Source organism: Tetranychus urticae, chromosome 1 (assembly GCF_039701765.1).
Source record: "Tetranychus urticae isolate SD_2017Ah chromosome 1, NJAU_TeUrti_SD_1.0, whole genome shotgun sequence".
NCBI lineage: Eukaryota > Metazoa > Arthropoda > Arachnida > Trombidiformes > Tetranychidae > Tetranychus > Tetranychus urticae.
The window spans coordinates 32,325,006-32,343,036 of record NC_142958.1 but is presented as its reverse complement, the minus strand read 5'-3'; the positions used below and the strand labels follow the sequence as shown (position 1 = coordinate 32,343,036).

Genomic DNA, 18,031 nt, shown 5'->3' with positions numbered 1-18,031 from the left:
ATCAATTTCATCTAAGCTTATTGACTAGTTTAACCTCATGAAATGTAATAATTTTGATCGGGCGATAATTTTCGGATTGATAAACCTAAAATGGTTTTATGATTAAATCATTGTTAACTCCTAATATAAACAAAAGGAGAGGATTATGGAGTAAAAAAGTCAAACATATTTTGTTAGCGGTCTTGATCACATTAGAATTCGTTGTTGAAATTTTGATTTTGATATATATTCCGTAATTATATTCCATTGGAAGAAACAACATGAAGTTCACTCTACATTTGGCTCTTTGCCTATCAATTCTTCGTAAGTATTATAGTGCTCTGTGATTTGTGTTTCTAAAATAATATGATTAATTTGTGATTTTTATATTTAATAGTTCTTCCATTGTGCGTTCAAAGTAAAAACACGGCTGGTGCTTTTTCAGTGAATAGAAAGTTGTTTGCCGATCCAGAAAAAACTGATTCCAGTTCGACTGAGGAAAAGAAAGATGATCAAGTGAATCCACCGCCAGCAGTCGATGATAAAACCGAGGAGAAGAAAGATGATCAAGTGAATCCACCAGCACCAGTCGATGATAAAACTGAGGAAAAGAAAGATGATCAAGTGAATCCACCGCCATCAGTCGATGATAAAACCGAGGAGAAGAAAGATGATCAAGTGAATCCACCGCCATCAGTCGATGATAAAACCGAGGAGAAGAAAGATGATCAAATGAATCCACCAGCACCAGTCGATGATAAAACTGAGGAAAAGAAAGATGATCAAGTGAATCCACCGCCAGCAGTCGATGATAAAACCGAGGAGAAGAAAGATGATCAAGTGAATCCACCGCCATCAGTCGATGATAAAACCGAGGAGAAGAAAGATGATCAAGTGAATCCACCAGCACCAGTCGATGATAAAACTGAGGAAAAGAAAGATGATCAAGTGAATCCACCGCCAGCAGTCGATGATAAAACCGAGGAGAAGAAAGATGATCAAGTGAATCCACCAGCACCAGTCGATGATAAAACTGAGGAAAAGAAAGATGATCAAGTGAATCCACCGGAATCAGTCGATGATAAAACCGAGGAGAAGAAAGATGATCAAGTGAATCCACCAGCACCAGTCGATGATAAAACTGAGGAAAAGAAAGATGATCAAGTGAATCCACCGGAATCAGTCGATGATAAAACCGAGGAGAAGAAAGATGATCAAGTGAATCCACCAGCACCAGTCGATGATAAAACCGAGGAGAAGAAAGATGATCAAGTGAATCCACCGGAATCAGTCGATGATAAAACCGAGGAGAAGAAAGATGATCAAGTAGATCCAACAAACACTCAACCACCAGCACCAGTAGACGATGACAAAACACCAGCACCACTGGATGATGGCGATACACCAGTACCAGATAAAAATACTACGGATACGAGTGTCGTTCAACCGGATGGTGACAAGTCTTACGATCTTACTTTCCAACAAAAGTTAAAGTTTCTAATGTCGCCCAAAAAACCTTGTAAGTTCAATTTTCTTTCTTTTTGATGGACAAAAAACTCAAATTATCTTCGATTTTTGTTTTTCAGGGATCTATTTAATCTCGGGATTGGTTGGATTTATTTTGATTGCATTCATTATTTTTGGATTTTCGCGATTTTTTGTTGATTCCGAAGAACAGGAAGAATACAACATGTCTACAAATGTTGAAAAAGGTCGAGATAACTCAAAAATTCAGACACTGCAGTTAGATTTTTATAAACAAACGACCGAAGTTCAAATTGTTAATTAACCTACAGCTCGCAACAATACACAAGTTCATTTATGTCTGCTTCAAGTTATTCTCATGTATTTAGATAGTGTCAGAATATTCCTAATTGATTATTGTAAATTTTCATGAAATAATAATAAATATGTTTTGCGATTTTTTAAATGAATGATGTACATAAAAATTTTATTTCATAAAATGATACATCGTTGATAGTCGAGAATTTTAGAGTTTATTTGAGTTTAAAAAAGTGAATTTAAAAATATTTTTGAAATCAATGAACGATGTTTTCACTTCCTAGGTTGAGTTGATTGTACTTATGGATTGAATCCCCCTTGATTACAAAAAGTTGCTCAATTCAATCATCAAGTCTTATCATTATGACTGAAAAACGATTTAAAGCTGTTAAAATTTATGATTACATTAATACTTTAACCATCACATAACAGGATTTTTACATTTTTAACAGGATAATATAAATCTAAAATAATCTCATAATATTGGTTTACGATGGAACTGGACGCGTTTCCAAGAGTAATTTAGATGCAAGAAAATCCATTGTAATCAATTAGGAACACGTCGATGCAATTGGAAATTTGAACAGTCTAACCAAAGAAAAGCCTTCCACTGCAAGAGATCATTGTAGTTATAAACAAGTTGAAGCCGATTATAAACAATAACCGCAACCAATACTTTCAAATTCGGATGTTTTTGAAATGCTTGACAATTGGTACGTCAGGTTATTACTCATTAAGATAATGCATGTGACTAGAATAAACATTATAAATCAGCTCTTTTGAGGATGAAGCGAATCACAAAACAACTTTATGCACTTTGTGCAGTTAGGTTTATTTGCACAAGCTAATCCAATAAAAAGTGTAATGATCATGAGAATCCAGGTGTATACGCTTTTCCTTTTCCTTTAAACCATCATTGTAGACTTGTTGGTGAATGTATCTGAGAATCTCAAGTCATTTGATCACAATGGAGAGTATCAATCTAAGAAAAAGATAAAAAAGAAAAATTCTGATTATTACGTAATTTAATTACATAAGATAGCCAAAAAACATCTGACTAATAGACTTACCAACTTGGTGATTTAGATGTATTAATCATAACAACACATTTTTGGTGATATTAACGTTGTTTACATGACACCAAATTGTCAGTAGAGATAGGAACAGGCAATCCTAAAGTTGATGAATGAATTCATATTTTTTGATGATATGATAATCCTGATAAATAAAGCATAATATGACCAATTACCATGCTCTTAAAGTTGTTAACTAGATACTAGAACAGTTAATTGATGAGCCAATTGATAAATGAAATAGAAAAGAATGAAAAAAATAATTAGCTGATTTTGTTACAAGCACATGAACGATGTTTATTGGGACGACAGAAAATTTAGCTTTCTCAGGCACGCGTAGAAGAGAAAGTCGTTATGTTACTATGGAGACTATTGGTTAATAGATGTACATGTAGTTAACGATGGTTAACCTAATACCGGATGCCTAAACACATCAGTGAAATGAAAAAGAGTTGAAGCCTTGATTTGAGATGTAATCTAAGCTTTGTTTTTCCCTGTTAGTCTTTAAATTATCCCGTGCTTCACCATATCCAATTATGGATCTCAAACCAACAAATATTTTTCCTGGTGTCCAACCACTAAATGTAAGTTTTTTTTATCTCTGCTGATACCAGCATTAATATCCCTTGAATTTCTGTCTTTTCTTTTACTTGAACTTTGTTGTTAGATCTTGATTGTTTCACCTTTAACCTTTTCAATACTCTTTTATTTGTTTTGATAATTTTTTTCTAGATTTGTTTCGGCTGTTCCAACGCTGAAAATGATGAGTTCAGTAGTATAGAAAGTGATGAAGATGATTTAAGTTATACTCTTCTCGATCACTACCTAGACAAACATCGTACTGGTAAGTCAACAGTAGTTCTAAAATGGTAATCTCATTCAGACTATCTTTGTTTTTTTCTATATTTTTATTTTCAGTGATTGTAATTGTTTTAAAACTCATGTTGAAAGTTTAGTTGATTAATCATAGATCAAAATTTTACAACAGAAAACAGTCTTTCTATTTCCCTCCATTTTATGTTTGTTCAATATTTAATTTCGTTCTTTGTTCTTTTTTTCAGCTAAACCTAAAGAAATAACAAATCGCCCATGTCTCCATTGCTCAATCGACAAGACTCCTGTTGGTAAATTAAATTTGGCCGGATTACAACTTTCCTATGATCTCTTCGAAAATACACAGGTAATAATGACATCAAAATATTACTGATTATTATTATTACCTAACCTAACCTAACTGCTAACCGGTTCTTCTTTTGCTTCTATACCCAGCATTTGCCAAAGTTTATCGATTCAGTTGATATATGTGCTCCGGATAATTTTTATAAACTTGTTGGTTGTACTAAAGATTCAACTGATAAATTTACCGATTTAATTGTAGCCAAACTAATTCCAGAAGATGTAGAAGATGAAAGAAATTACGAACTTTTTTTTGAATACTTGGTAAATGAAGAAAAATTTGCTATTTTGAGATTGCCCTGTAAAATTTTCAAAGCTTTTTACATACTGCCCCTACCTAAGGAAAATGAGCCCCCTTTTTTCATGCCAATTGCAAATCGTCTCAATTTGGAAAACGCGCCAAGAGAAGATAATAATTTGTTAGGATTACTGGTGAGAAAACCTCCTCGAGAAGAAGGGGAAATTAGTGAAAAAGAAGAAATTCCGGTATCTGATAAAGAAGGATCTCCTTCGAAAGCCCAGCTATTTAGTCCAGTTTCACTTGAATCAGATCCTTTTTCGCCTGAATCACCACTGATGTCTTCAAAAAAACCAACTAGCTCAAAGGGCACATCTAAAAGCTATGATTTCATTCCGCGGACACCAGGGCCAAAAAATCGATATGATTCGTATATTGGTCGTTCAACTGAAGAAATTCCTTTTCTTACTGATGCAATCGATATGATTCAAAATAAACCTGGACCCAGTAAAAAAGAAGGAACCAAAAAAGCGCTATCAACTCCCTTCGATAAAAATTTGGAACAAATATCATCTGAATCAGAAAATGAACTCGATTTCGTTACTCAAGAATCTAGTAATCGTAAGCGATCTAGATCTATCGCTATTGAGCATACTCAAAATAAGGTTCGTGCTTCTTCATCGTCATCATTTTTCAGTGTGTCACGTGACAAATCAAAATTATCTACCTCTTTAACAACTACAATTGAAAGAGTTTCTCCTGAAAAGCCAAAATCAGTGTCCAATTCAAGCTATACTGTACAAACTTGTGAATCTAAGAAGAAAGTTATACCTCCTGAAGTAATAGATGTCAACGATTCATCAAACTCAGATCCAGATGCAGATTTTTTCCCTCCTACATCCAACACAATGTTAGCAGGATATTTTTCAACCAATTTGGGTAGCTTTGAATTCAAATACCACGTTATTTCATCAAATCGAAAAAATGTGCTCCAGGTGAGAATAATTTTTAAAAAGGTTTTGCCCTAATGGCTTTGTAACTCTAATACATTCCAGTCAAAATTTTAAACTTTAAATTAATTCACTTTTGTTATTTTGTCTTTTTCAGTATCTCCCTAAATCTCTCGAAACAAAAGGAAGGGCAAATACTAACGAAACCGAAGTATTTTTAACTGGTGAAATGCTGAGGCCTGAGAAAAAAGTGATAGCTTTTCAACTGTTACCTAACGATTCTTCGGAAAGTAAAAGAAACTTTGACAACTATGTTGCCCACCTACATTCTCGAACTAGGTATGGACTTCTTAATTACAAATCGGATACTTATCGTGCCTACGTTTTCCCGTGTGTAAAAGGCCATGCAATACTGAAAGCATTTGAAATTTGCAATTTGAAACCTTCATTTGCCCGAACTTATGAATTGTACGGAATCATCATAAAGAAATCGGGCCCAAATAAACCAAAGTCACTCGAAATTCAAGCTAAATCTAGACATCGATCAACATCATCTTTAACATCCATTGAAACACCAAGTCCTACATCTTCCTTACCGTTGCAAGTACCAGCTTCTTCATCCAGTCGTGATAACGTGCAACAGAAAGAATCATCTTTTGAAACTGAATCATCAGATTACCAGGAAGTCGTAGAAAACAATGATTTGAAAAACTTTCCTGGTCTTGAAAGTAAGAAACTTGTCGAAGTCATCAATGAATCAGTTGATAATCATTGTAAATTGACTGCAAATTTAACTACCATGATACACAAAGCTACTGATGGTCAAGCTCAAGAAGCCAAAGTTGACGCATATGAGGAGTGCCGCCGACAGCTCCAAACTATTATGGAAGATGAAGAGAGGGAATTTCAAAAAAGGAAAAAAGCATACACAGTGGCGCTCGATATATTGACAACTCTATATAATTCACTTTCTGATTCCAACAACTAGAAGTCATCAATACGTGTGAAATATAGTATAGAAGTATAGAAGCAAAATTGACTGGCATAAACTTTAAGCATTTATCCTCTTCATAAAATTGTGCCTATGTAGAACTGTAAATTCTCCAAATTTTATTTTATTTATAAGGTAATAAGCACTATTATATCAAACTATAAATCCATTGTTTTCCTCATAAATCCATTTATTTATTTAAGTTGTTTTTCATATTACTCATCTCAAAAACCTAAATTAATAGACATTAACAATTGATATTATTGATATGTTACCCATTATAATTGAGTTCCTCTTTTCAAATCTAAAGACTTCAAAAATCGCAAAGAATGGAGCGAATAAAACACCATCCAGCATACTCAATGAACTCTAATGGATTATATATTTATTGTTGCTCTAGTTTCAGAACTTTGATCCCAAAGAGTAAGATATGAAGTTGAATGATTATGATTAGAAGCTGTTTAATAAAATATGGCAATTTGTAAAATTTAGTTCTCATCACGCATTAAATTTGAAATTGAAATAACGGTTGAAGTGTTTCACAAATTTTGATCTCAGTGTCGTTGGCCAGCAAGCAATGTCAACTATTTAGTCAAAAAATTAGAGTTGGTTCCATTTTTTGCTGATCACACCTTTTAATCTTCATCCGAATAGATGTAAGGATTGAAAATTAAAAAAAACATGACTTTTCGTTCCCAAAGTAGTTAAAGTACAATGTATTATAAATCTCTTTCCTTATTCGTTCCATTCTTTTATTTTCATTCATTTCTAATTGGCATTTTAATTGCGTTCTTGACCTTCCTATTTCAGTTTCTTTTTTATCCTCCTTATTTCCTTCAAAGTTGACTGATTATAATAATAATGATGATAAAGAATATTTTAAAATCAAAATATCAATGTAAACGAAAAATATAAGTGAATAGAAAAAATCAAATACAAGAATCAACCAATTTGCCAGTTAATAATACTCTGTAACTTTTTTGCAAGTGACAGGTTGCTTTATTTAAATTTAATCATAATAATCAACTTGGATGATCCTCTAGAAAGGATAAGCCTCGAATCGTGCAAATATTGCTTCGTGTTCTCAAAGAAAATTAGACTCATGATACTTTGGCTTATCCGTTTTTCGGCGAAGTAAAGTGTTAAAAGCAATGATGATTCCAGGTCAAATATATCAACAGTGATACAGAAATCGTGTTTCTATCATGAAAAACAACCATAAAAGGGTTATGTAAAATATTTCTGGTTGACCGTGCAATTGTTGGGAAAATTCAAGGCTGTCAGGATTGAGCTAAGAAATAAAAGTAGCCACGGAAAAAGCTCAACTTTTTCTTATTCACAGTTCTTTTTCAGTTGATCATCGTCATGAACAAGAAAACAAGATTATGTTAAAAATTTGTGCTGTGACTGTTTACATCATTTTGAAGGACAATTGATTAACAGGTTAACAGAATTTTGATTCAGTTCTAGAAAAATTACAAAAGTAAATTCTGATGAGAAATGAAAAACCATAAGATATTGACCACTTGATAGTTGGAATTGGATCGTTTTTTCACATGCAACGAAACGATTTTCATTGCTGACTTGACTAAAAGTGAAATCATTTGACTCTTATAGAAACACTTGTATTATCGAGTCACTAATCTTTTACTTACATATAATATGATCAATTTAACCTTAAATGTGAAGGTAACATCATTACAATATGATTCAATAATTAGCATAAGATAGCATCAAGGATATTGTGTTGACTATTTTTATATACATGAGAATGATGGAAATAAATAAAAGGTTATCGTGAAATTTGATTAAAGGGTTCTTACTCTTAAGTTTCTTTAGCTAGTTAGGGCCATAATAGTTGACATCAGTAGATTCAGTTGAGGCACTATTTGGTCCTTGGGCTGACATTGGTTGTGAGATAAAATAACGACCATTACCTGTGAATCCACCATATTGATCACTACCATCACTGCCATCAGCAACCCCACCTCTTCCAACACGTCCTCCATTACTTCCAGGGCCATTAATCCCGTCTCCACCATTTCCAATAGTGTTAACTCCATCATTACTGGCTCTTCTATCATTAATATTTCTATCGCCATTTCCATCGCCATTATTACCGACAACATTTCCAGTTCCTACTGGTGATGAAGCTGAACCTAAACCTCCTGATCCAATTGGTCCAAGTGTGCCTCCTAACATGGGAAATGCTGAATTAAAATGAGTCGACATTTTCTTTCTCTTCCTTTCCACACCTTCTTGGTCCACAGGTTTGGGCTTGTATGTGAAAGGTCGAGGTTCACTGTACTCACCGTCCTTTGGACGGTAAAGCTGTGCATAGACCTGAACCGATCTGTCAATGTTCATATTATGGTAAGGAGGTGTTCGAAAGACAATGGCAACTTGATGATGGACATCAGCTTCCGTAAAAGAGGCAAAAGCTTCCCAAGTCTGATTACCTTCCATATCAGTCTCAAAAAAACGTATTTTAATCTCTTTTTTGTTTACTTTTTCACAAAGTAGAAATACTTCCTCATTGCCTGTACAAACACCTGAATATTTGTCCATTCGAACGATCTTCAATTCACCAGAGTCAGGAGACTCTAATTAAATGTGAGACATCATGGAAATAAGAGGAAGAGAAAGGAAGAGAGACAAAGTGAATTAATGCAATTGAAAATATTGGATTGGTTGGGATTTGGGTTAATGTGGAAGAAGATAAATGGTACTTACTTTGATTAGCAATAGGTCGTGAAAATACAGCATCACAAATCGGAAAGTTCATTCCTTGATTCTGATCGAATGCTTGGAAACATATTTTAACACAGTTCAAGTTTATTCGTTTGGCTTCTCGATCAGCCTCTTCTCTTAGCCTTTCCCTATCAGCCTCTAACAAAACAAAACAAAACAATCAACAGTGAATATTGAGAGCCAGTCACAATGGCGGTCTTTTTATTTACATAATAATTTTGAATGAAATTTTCAATGGAACATTGTCTCACCGGCTAATTGTGATCTATCATTGAGGGCACAAATTAATTTATGCTCTTCCAGTTTACGTTGGTACAGAATCTCTGGAACCTCTTTTTTACCAACAAATAATATTCCTAAATTTTGAAATCTGTAGATGAGACAGAAGGTAAAGAAGGTAAAACAAGAGATAACATGAAATATGAGGTTTAAGGTTAGATTATGATTAAATGAGGATCAATACAATAAAGATCAATTTTAGCTTTAGCAATGACATTAAAAACAAATTAAAGGTATGGATAGTTGAGCTTGATGGTTACATCATTAAATAGTGATGATGGTGATTGTGATTGAGCATCTTCTGAGTAAAAGTAAAACCGTTAACCTTGAAACAGACCTGGTTCCTCAATGATGATATTTGAGAAAAGAAATGATAAAGAAAGTAAATTAAGCTCGTGCATCTAAGGTCTTCTTCTTTTCGTCCTTTAAGACATTCTTCAAAAGAAATTCAATCAACCGGTTCCACAAGTCTCTTTTCTCTTTAAGCCTACTCTTTCCTGTTTCTTGTTCATGTAAGTTATTAAGAGGAATAATCGAGATACAATCTGAAAGGTACCTTTCCTCGATTCGTGTTATCAATGTATAATAATTAGCATTTAGACAATAAAAATGTCATACAATGAAGTAAATATTCAAGTAAGAAAAACTGGTGATTATTTCATGTTCTTAATGTTGATTTAATAATGATAAATGAGGTTGATAGTGGCAATATAATGTCAATAATTGTCTTCGCATCTAAGCTTAGCTTTTTTTGTTATTAACCACAATTTTCACAACAAAATATAAAAACAATTAGCTGAATCACGACCTGAATATAGCAAATTTGGTGGCTTCCTCACAGATTTTTAAAAAATTCAAACTGAAAATGAGATAATGTTGTCAATGCTTTTACACTGCAAGATGAAACAAAGGTAAGTTTATTGGTTTTCCATGAAAATATTGCCATTACAATTGAACCAAAAACGATTCCTATTGTGTGCTTATTATAGAGACAAATCAAGAAAAGACAAAAATAATATTCACTGGAATAAAATCTTCGGTGCATGAGGAACGAGTGCATAGGAATGAAAAGCCCTTATTAAAACCATCATTATCTACATAATAACAATTAATTACATTAAGATTTGCGAGGTTTAAGATAATTTGGTCTGGCTGATCGAAAAACTGTTGATATCATCTTAAAGGTGAAGTTTTTTACTATCAGGTAACAGCTCCCACTAAAAAACCGTCAATAATGAAGTTACACATTTTTGTTTAAGAAAACAAAAAAATTATGTGATGAAAGAAGCATGAATAATCAGAAAAATTCTCAGCGAAAAATTCAAGTTACGAAGACGATGATGAAGATAGTGAATCCGGGAAAGACAACAAAGATGAGGAAGCTTCAACAGTCTTCTGAATTGGATTCATGATTAGAAAAATAAGCAGATGATGGGAGGTTTTCTCAAGGTAATATAAGTTTATAAAAGGTAATCAAGCTTTTTCGATGAATCTCAACAGTAAGTCAGAAGATAAACTAGCATTTTAATCTTATTTTCACCAGTGAAAATTAAACCGTTTTGATAAAATGAACAGTAACTGTTGTTTGGTTGCTCACAAAGGTACGAAAATAACTTGGCGATGAAAAAAATAAGGATTGAAAATGAAGATTAAAAAACAAAGTTACAGATACATGTGGGATTGAGTCATTAAAAAAGTCTGTTAAGATTTGGAGGGAAAAATTGACAAATTTGTAACATTGAAAGGGAAAGTAAATGGAAAGGGGGAAAAATAGAGGAATGTAAAAAGAAAGGAAAGAAAGCTAAAAGGAAAGATAAGAAATGATCTTATTACTCACACTGCTTGATTGTTTTCTCCAATCGGAAGAATACAAAAGCCATTTTCATTGCAATGTTTACCCATCAGCTTGTGTACATGGAGTTTTGGTGCTGAATCATTGGTATAAAGACTTGCTTTAATGTGTACTTGATTGGAAGACCTGTAATTCTCTAGCTTCATTAGGTAAGGATTCAGAAAAATTAATCAGAGGATTAAGATGTGAATTATTCAACATTTTCATAGTTTTTATCTTTGCTTTTGTTTTATAAACAAGATTATTAAGACTTTTCTTTTTCTCTTTTAGGTACCTTGACAGTTGGATACGTTTTCTTATTTTGTGAACTGTTTTCTCCCGTTAAACCGCCATGAGATCCCTTTTCACTTTTATACCGGTATCTTATCCGATTTGTTGGCTCTTCTACAATCCTTAAATACGGCCCTTTAATGGAGAGAAATTGACAAATTTGTAATTATTCTGATGGTCACTTAGAAGGTTACAAGGATTTTTTTTCGCAAGACACAATGTGAAGGGAATTAAAGGAATAAGGAAGAGGTAAGAAATAAAAATTGTCTTGAAAGTTGAAAATAATATTGAAAGATTAGCTTATTCAGTTAATATTATGATTGGGAATGATGATGATGATCAGCATCAAACGTGCTGGTAAGAGTGATGTTGATGGTGATGGATGATTGAATTGTTGGAGGTAAAGTTGACATTTGACGTGAATGTTTACAATTGTCTCTAGACCATCATGTAATGTTTCAATTTGATTGTCCAGTTGTTTATCAGGGCCTCTCGCTCATTTTGCTGAATCAAATTTCTTTTCTTCTCCCAAAAAAGTGTCTTGTTTTACTTATCTACCTTTTTAAAAAACGATTGAAGAATTGGTTTCATGCTCAAATGACCTTAATATGAAAGGTCACACTACTTTTACAACTTTCCGATTGAAAGAAGAATAATAACTCTCTCTCTCTCTCCCTATCCTTAATCATTCACTAATCATCTTTTTATACACATATACTTTTAAAAATATTGGTAAGCCTAACAACTTTTGAGAAGTTATGACAAGGAAATTCTAATGGTAATCTATCATTACTGAATCCTTTACAACCATTTTACTTTTTTTAACCAACTTTTTCCTTTCTTTTGCCCTCCTCATTCACTTAGCTCCAATGCCCTGAATTTTTATCTTGCTTTCTCTCATCACGATCATCATGTTTTATTTCTTCCATGACTTGTTGGATTTCTACAAACTTCTATGCGTTGGTGCTGTTTATCATTTGGCTCTCACCGGCAAAGCAATGATGTCAACCAGATTAAATGTTTTAATCTATCTCCCCTCTTACATCGGCAGATGAGCCAATTGTGTTATTATCACCAATCTGATTATTGTGCAAATAATCTCGTATCAATTGGACATTAAAATAAATTTATTCCATTTCTCTTAATGGAAGGATTGTAATTCACAAACTATTGTTAGAAACCAGCCCCAAAACAATTCAATTTACTGAGTGATTAACGCGTGTGTTGGCTTAGCTAGATACTAATCAGAAGATTGGTCTTTTAGCATTAAATTACTAGTTTTAAAATTTTGTAATAATCCTTGATGAGCTGTTAAATTCATGTTTACATCATGGATGAAGAGGAATCATTCACGCGAATGCAGTCAGACACTTTCCGATGTTAGAGGAAGATACTGTTAATAATTTTGACGATCTGTTGGTTATTTCTTGCGAAATTCAAATTTAGTCAAACCAACTTCAATATGGTTTAAGATGAATTGAGCCAAGAAATACCAATTAATGGAGGTGCTTCAAACGATAAGGAATAAAGAATAAGCCCGAAAGAAAAGTTGTAATAATTACTTGAATTATCATCAGTTTCCATGGGACCCAATGATATACCTGTTGATCCATTTTCAAGTTGAATTTCAATTTTACTTTTTTTGGTATGATCGTTTAGTCGATAAAGGAAAGACGCAGCTACTGGTGACCCTAGACTACTAGATGATTGCAATGGCGACGATGATTGGTGTTGACCTGATGATGGTGGTGACAAATGATGATGGTGTGGATGAATTTGTTGCTGGTGGTGTTGGTGCTGATGTTGATGTTGATGTTGGTGTTGATGCTGGTGATGTTGAACTTGCTGAGAATGACCGGAATGAATTCTTGTCATGGATGATACGGTAGGATTTGATGAGCACTCCATAGAGAGTATCAATTGATCACAGATTCGCGATGATGAATTTACAATTGTTTGTGTTTGTTGCTGTTGATGTGGTGGTCCAAGAGCTGCGTTATTTGACGATAAAGAAACAGGAACTGGTGAAAGCTCTGTATTAATTAGATTGATCAATCCCTCTGGATTATCGTATGGTGAATACTGGTCGTTTGGTCCATTTCCAGTATCATTTACTGGAGTTGCAGATATACCCGATGTAAGTACAGAAGTTGGTAAACAATTCTGTTGACCCAAAATAAGACCTCCTGAATTGGGATCATTGGTACAGAAAACTTTCTTCTCTTCGTACGACATTCGTTATGGTTGGTACTTGAAAAAAGAAGCCAAGAATCAATCGAAAATGAATTAACAAAGAATCAAATTCGATGTGATTCTATGAGGTACAGGGGACAAGTTTTTGCTTCAACTCACTCACATGAAGCAGTAAAGATTTAGATTGATATTGACTTTATCCCCGTTATATTAGATTAAAATCACAAGATTTTGATTAATGTTATATGTACTTGAAAAAGAACAACGATGATTACAATAGCAATAGAGTAATCTTGGAAGCATAAATGATCGTGTTTAAGTAGTAGCACAACGAATCAAGATGAAACAATCACAATGGACACTGTTAATCCGGCTCATTTGAATTAAAAGGATACAAACAAACTTCACCTCAATAAGATATGCAAAGTGGATCAAGATGTTAACAGCGATACGTTTAAAAGAACTAGTTATTTAAATTAACCAAGTTCGAGCGACACACGTTTCAATGACAACTTTATCTTTATCAAGACTGGTATGTTGGCTTTGTATCTTTATCTGTTGACGCGTCTTTTGTTGCAGATTTCATAGACTTTTAACAAACTTTTGACACTTTTGCCTTTTTATTATTTTTCACCATTTAGATGTATACACTTGCATTTGAAACAATGATGAGGTTGGTACTATCGGTGCTTGTGTGCTTATGTTGAATGGTTAGTTTTGCGTGTGATGAGATGTCTTCTCTCTCAAACTCTCCTGATCGCTCACTCATTTACACACTTAACACTCACACAGGCAATCGACCAACAATCAAGAAGTAGAAGGAGCCAAAAGAAGGAACGAATTATAAGGAAAAATTGAATGTAGAGGTATTTTCTGTTTCTCCCTCTCTCTAGCTTCCTCTCTTCTTTTTCTCTTTCTTCTTTTTTCAGGGTTACCATGTAAGGTAGACACTTTGTAAGCTGCAACGCCAATACACTTACACATACAAGCACAAATCCTATCAAACGTTGGCAAAAAAATTAAGATGAACAGAATAGATGATGGACAGATTGACAATGGATCCGTTCAAATCAAGTGTAGATGGACAGCCAAACAAAATCAAGTTGCACAAGCAAAAGATTAGCAGATTTGTACTCGCCTTTCCTGGTTAAATTGGTTTGGGTTTTACTTTGTTGACAGTAGACTCATCCAATTGACATAACAAGTTATAAAACAGTTGTTACCGTTCAACATACAATCACCAAGTTGACAATGGAGTGGAAAGAGAGAGAGGAATCAAGCAAATTATCAAAGCAAGGTTGTTAATGATGATTAGTGAACAAAAGTCAACTCAAAATGTATGGAAAAAATGAGCAACATTTATAGTTATATTAATTCTAATAGTAGATACAGTCTTAATCATAATCCAAACCGATTGCTGAGTCTTAGTCAGAAACTTTGTCTTGGGTTAATTAGCTGGAAAAACACTTCATTATATGACAACGATATATTAATATACACATGAAGTTAGTAATGAAGACGGTAATTTTTTTCAGGGGTAGTTAATTTGGTAGGAAGGTAGGGAACCCAACTCATCTCTTCACCACAAAATAACGTTCCAATGTAATAACAAAGAGGGAAAAGAAGGAAAGAGAGACAAGAAAAGGGAGAGAAAATTATCAGTGAGATGAGAAGGGAAAATTGTAGGAATAGCGACGCAAAAAAGAGATGATTAAAGAGATTGAATGAACATTTTGTAAAGGAGGGAAAGGGAAAGAAATAGAAAGCGAAACACTTCGTCGTTAATTATTAGGCCAGCCGTTGTGACGAAATCTTTATTCACTCCTTTCCCCTCCTCTTTACCTGTCGATTAACTCACCTACTCCATTTATTATGCCCAACTTTCGCTCTCTCTCATCATCTTTCATCTCTTATCCAAAAACACGTCTTTTGCTGTAACATATTGCATCTCGATATATTTTGGTTGCTTCAATCATGCTTACAAATGTCGATTTTGTCAACTGTTGAAACTAATTTTGTCTTTCATTTTTCTTTATATCAATCTGGTTTCAATTGCGATATCTATGCACCTGAATCTTATCAACTCGCTTGGTAAAAGTCAGAAATGATACCTTGATAGTTTAATTTTTTTATTGTTGCCGTTATCTTCTCCTTTTCCAGTTGTGAATAACCTAAGGTATTATTAACCATGATCGTTGTCATCCTTTTTAGCATTACTTTAAATAAATGTAATTAATGTTATTATGATTAACAATAATTAATACCTCGTAATCTTTCCTGCCTGGCCATCATTCACTTGCATTGGTATCTTTTTTCATAGATACCTTGAAAAATTGTATTTTGTTTTCATTATTCAACTCGTTAGTGTAACTCATATCAGTAAACCTTCAATTTACACACAAAAATTGTAAATAGAAACTGAAAACATTCATCTTCACCTGACCTCAATTGAATAGCTCATGTTGTCAATAATTGAATTATTGTCACCGTCCAATTATTATACCTTATTATTAACTGTTAACCGGATGAGTATATCAAGTCATTAGTCAGGTAATCATGAACAATTTTTCCTTTTCACAAGTTACAATTAAACTTTGATTCTAATGTAAACTTTTTGTTCACCTTTCTTTTAACAGGTAAGGCGGTTTAGGAAAATGGATTGCAATTAATTTGCTCATCAACAACAATGAATTAACCATAATGGATGCTCAAAAATATGAACGTGTTATCTGTTACCCGTAACGAATCATCATATTCATTGACTTTTGTTTGCTAAAAGAAACATAAATTCACTCATTCCTCTGTTATTTACAGATAATATTAAATTCATGACGTATTCAGGGTTTTCCTCACACGTGACTGATGATGATAACATGATCAAGTTTTGATTATTTCTCTACTTCTCCTTGATCATCAAGTCATCATCTTCCTCTATTCCAACTCTTTTCTCTTCATCCATTGATCTTTTCTTTCAAACATTTACTCTCAATGTCTTATCTTTTCTCTCTCTCTCTCTCTCTTTACAGTGAATTGGTTAATTACGGATCTGTTTGATTGTACATTTCAATTAAAAGAGAAAAGGATTGATCAGAATCATCATCAGCTTCATCAGCATCATCATTCTTGAAATTATCGTCACTTGTATCACCAACATGATCCGTATCACAACAGTCATGAGATGTTCATTTTTTATGATTTTTTTCTCTCATCTGATTGATCTGATAGAAATATTTTTGAGAGTTGCTTTGCTATTCATTATGTAAGTTATTATGTTTGATTTCAAGTTGAATGGATTATTGAGTGCATACCAATTTACAGATAATCTGCATCATTTGTTTGTTTATGCTGATTATTTTGTTTGTTTATTGTTATTCTCAATGATTAATAACCAAAGACCAAGTTACGTCTTTTGTGTACATTTAAAACATTTTAACCAAAATATTAACAATTTACTTTTATCGTTCTTTTCAGGTTCCAACTTCGTAAATGTGCCAATAACGAACTTGCTTTTTGTATCTTTTGCCATAAAACCAATTATTCCATTTCTCAAGTGCATCTTACCAAATGATCAACAAATCTAACGTTGATTCCAAATTATTCAAGATAACAAAGCTGATGAAACAGATTTTATTGTTCTCTTTTCTTCTCTTCTCTTGCCTTTTACATTGTTCTTTTTACACCTAAGAAATCACTTTGGACCTAATCAATACATTGACTGATTGGAGACCGCTTACTTATCTGTGAATTGTTATTAAAAAATATTGATGATGATGATGCCCTTCACCATTTATCAGTCAACCTTGAGTAGTTTATTGGAATGAACAAGATGAGAAGAGGAACGAAAATTAGGCAGAAAAAAGAGAAACAATAACTAGATAATGTTTGACTTTTCATGTTGACACGGAAAAATTAATAAATAATAATAGTGGTAAAATTAATGGCTGTAGAGTAATTAGCTACTATTGGCTAACCGTTACTTTGACATCTGATTGTTGAACTGATGGCGAGAACTGAATTTCAAATGAAAATATCAATTTTGATGAAAATTAAAGGCAAAAATAATGGTATTACCATTGTTGAATTGGTTGACTCAAGCTTCTTGTTACGGCAAGAATAGACAGAAAGAAATTGGAAAAATGTATTTTAATTACGTTTGATCAAGTATAAAATGTTATGAAGCATTGAATCTTGATTGAAGGCTGCTCTTAATTGTTGAAACCTGATTAAGTAATGTGATTGTCAAAAAGTACGATTAAGGTAAAAAGTAAAAAACAATTTGATGAAGCATGAATTAACGAGAAGAAAGTTGAAAATCTAAATATTGATTATCATAGTCAATAATCAAATGACAATATTTAGCAAATACGCATCACCAATTGTGAGTTTCTTGGAAAAAGTGATTCAAATGATGATTAATCGAGAGACAATTGATTTAACTTTAAAATCACAAGGCAATCATCCATGTATTTGATCAGAAATTAATTCAATTACATATTT

At 33.1% G+C, this 18,031-nt stretch overlaps 3 protein-coding genes and 1 long non-coding RNA gene across 11 annotated transcripts; 3 read left to right on the top strand and 1 right to left on the bottom strand.

The window, feature by feature from the left end:
• The first annotated feature begins 160 nt into the window (after nucleotides 1–160).
• Nucleotides 161–1,909, top strand: LOC149094987 (uncharacterized). Its single transcript, XM_089270420.1, has 3 exons — nucleotides 161–303; nucleotides 377–1,498; nucleotides 1,566–1,909. The coding sequence occupies exons 1-3, from the start codon at nucleotides 261–263 to the stop codon at nucleotides 1,766–1,768; spliced, it is 1,368 nt and encodes a 455-aa protein (XP_089126546.1). The 5' UTR covers nucleotides 161–260; the 3' UTR covers nucleotides 1,769–1,909.
• On the bottom strand, nucleotides 1,901–13,576 carry LOC107361783 (nuclear factor NF-kappa-B p105 subunit). 6 transcript variants are annotated; one of them, XR_016201086.1, is made up of 9 exons: nucleotides 12,904–13,576; nucleotides 11,346–11,476; nucleotides 11,057–11,211; nucleotides 9,192–9,310; nucleotides 8,923–9,078; nucleotides 8,445–8,792; nucleotides 8,013–8,384; nucleotides 2,832–3,037; nucleotides 1,901–2,743 (listed from the first exon to the last, which is right to left on the bottom strand). XR_016201086.1 is itself a non-coding variant. In XM_089270419.1 (7 exons), exons 1-7 carry the CDS (start codon nucleotides 13,574–13,576, stop codon nucleotides 8,029–8,031), a joined length of 1,938 nt encoding a protein of 645 aa, XP_089126545.1. In that variant the 3' UTR covers nucleotides 7,505–8,028. The 6 variants fall into 6 exon arrangements, 2 of the variants coding, with proteins under 2 accessions (XP_089126545.1, XP_025016549.2); XR_016201083.1 differs by having other exon boundaries at nucleotides 2,832–7,389; nucleotides 8,013–8,792; XR_016201085.1 differs by having other exon boundaries at nucleotides 1,901–2,770; nucleotides 8,013–8,792.
• Nucleotides 3,279–6,463, top strand: LOC107361782 (uncharacterized). The gene is made up of 5 exons (XM_015928689.3): nucleotides 3,279–3,418; nucleotides 3,567–3,678; nucleotides 3,896–4,014; nucleotides 4,104–5,243; nucleotides 5,356–6,463. Exons 1-5 carry the CDS (start codon nucleotides 3,371–3,373, stop codon nucleotides 6,184–6,186), a joined length of 2,250 nt encoding a protein of 749 aa, XP_015784175.2. The 5' UTR covers nucleotides 3,279–3,370; the 3' UTR covers nucleotides 6,187–6,463.
• Nucleotides 11,082–17,338, top strand: LOC107361786 (uncharacterized). 3 transcript variants are annotated; one of them, XR_016201089.1, is made up of 7 exons: nucleotides 11,082–11,220; nucleotides 11,342–11,590; nucleotides 12,206–14,831; nucleotides 15,633–16,084; nucleotides 16,171–16,272; nucleotides 16,561–16,793; nucleotides 17,006–17,338. It is a non-coding gene; the product is annotated as an uncharacterized LOC107361786 (long non-coding RNA). The 3 variants fall into 3 exon arrangements; XR_016201090.1 differs by lacking the exon at nucleotides 16,171–16,272 and having other exon boundaries at nucleotides 15,633–15,710; XR_001568571.3 differs by lacking the exons at nucleotides 15,633–16,084; nucleotides 16,171–16,272.
• Nucleotides 17,339–18,031: the final 693 nt, after the last annotated feature.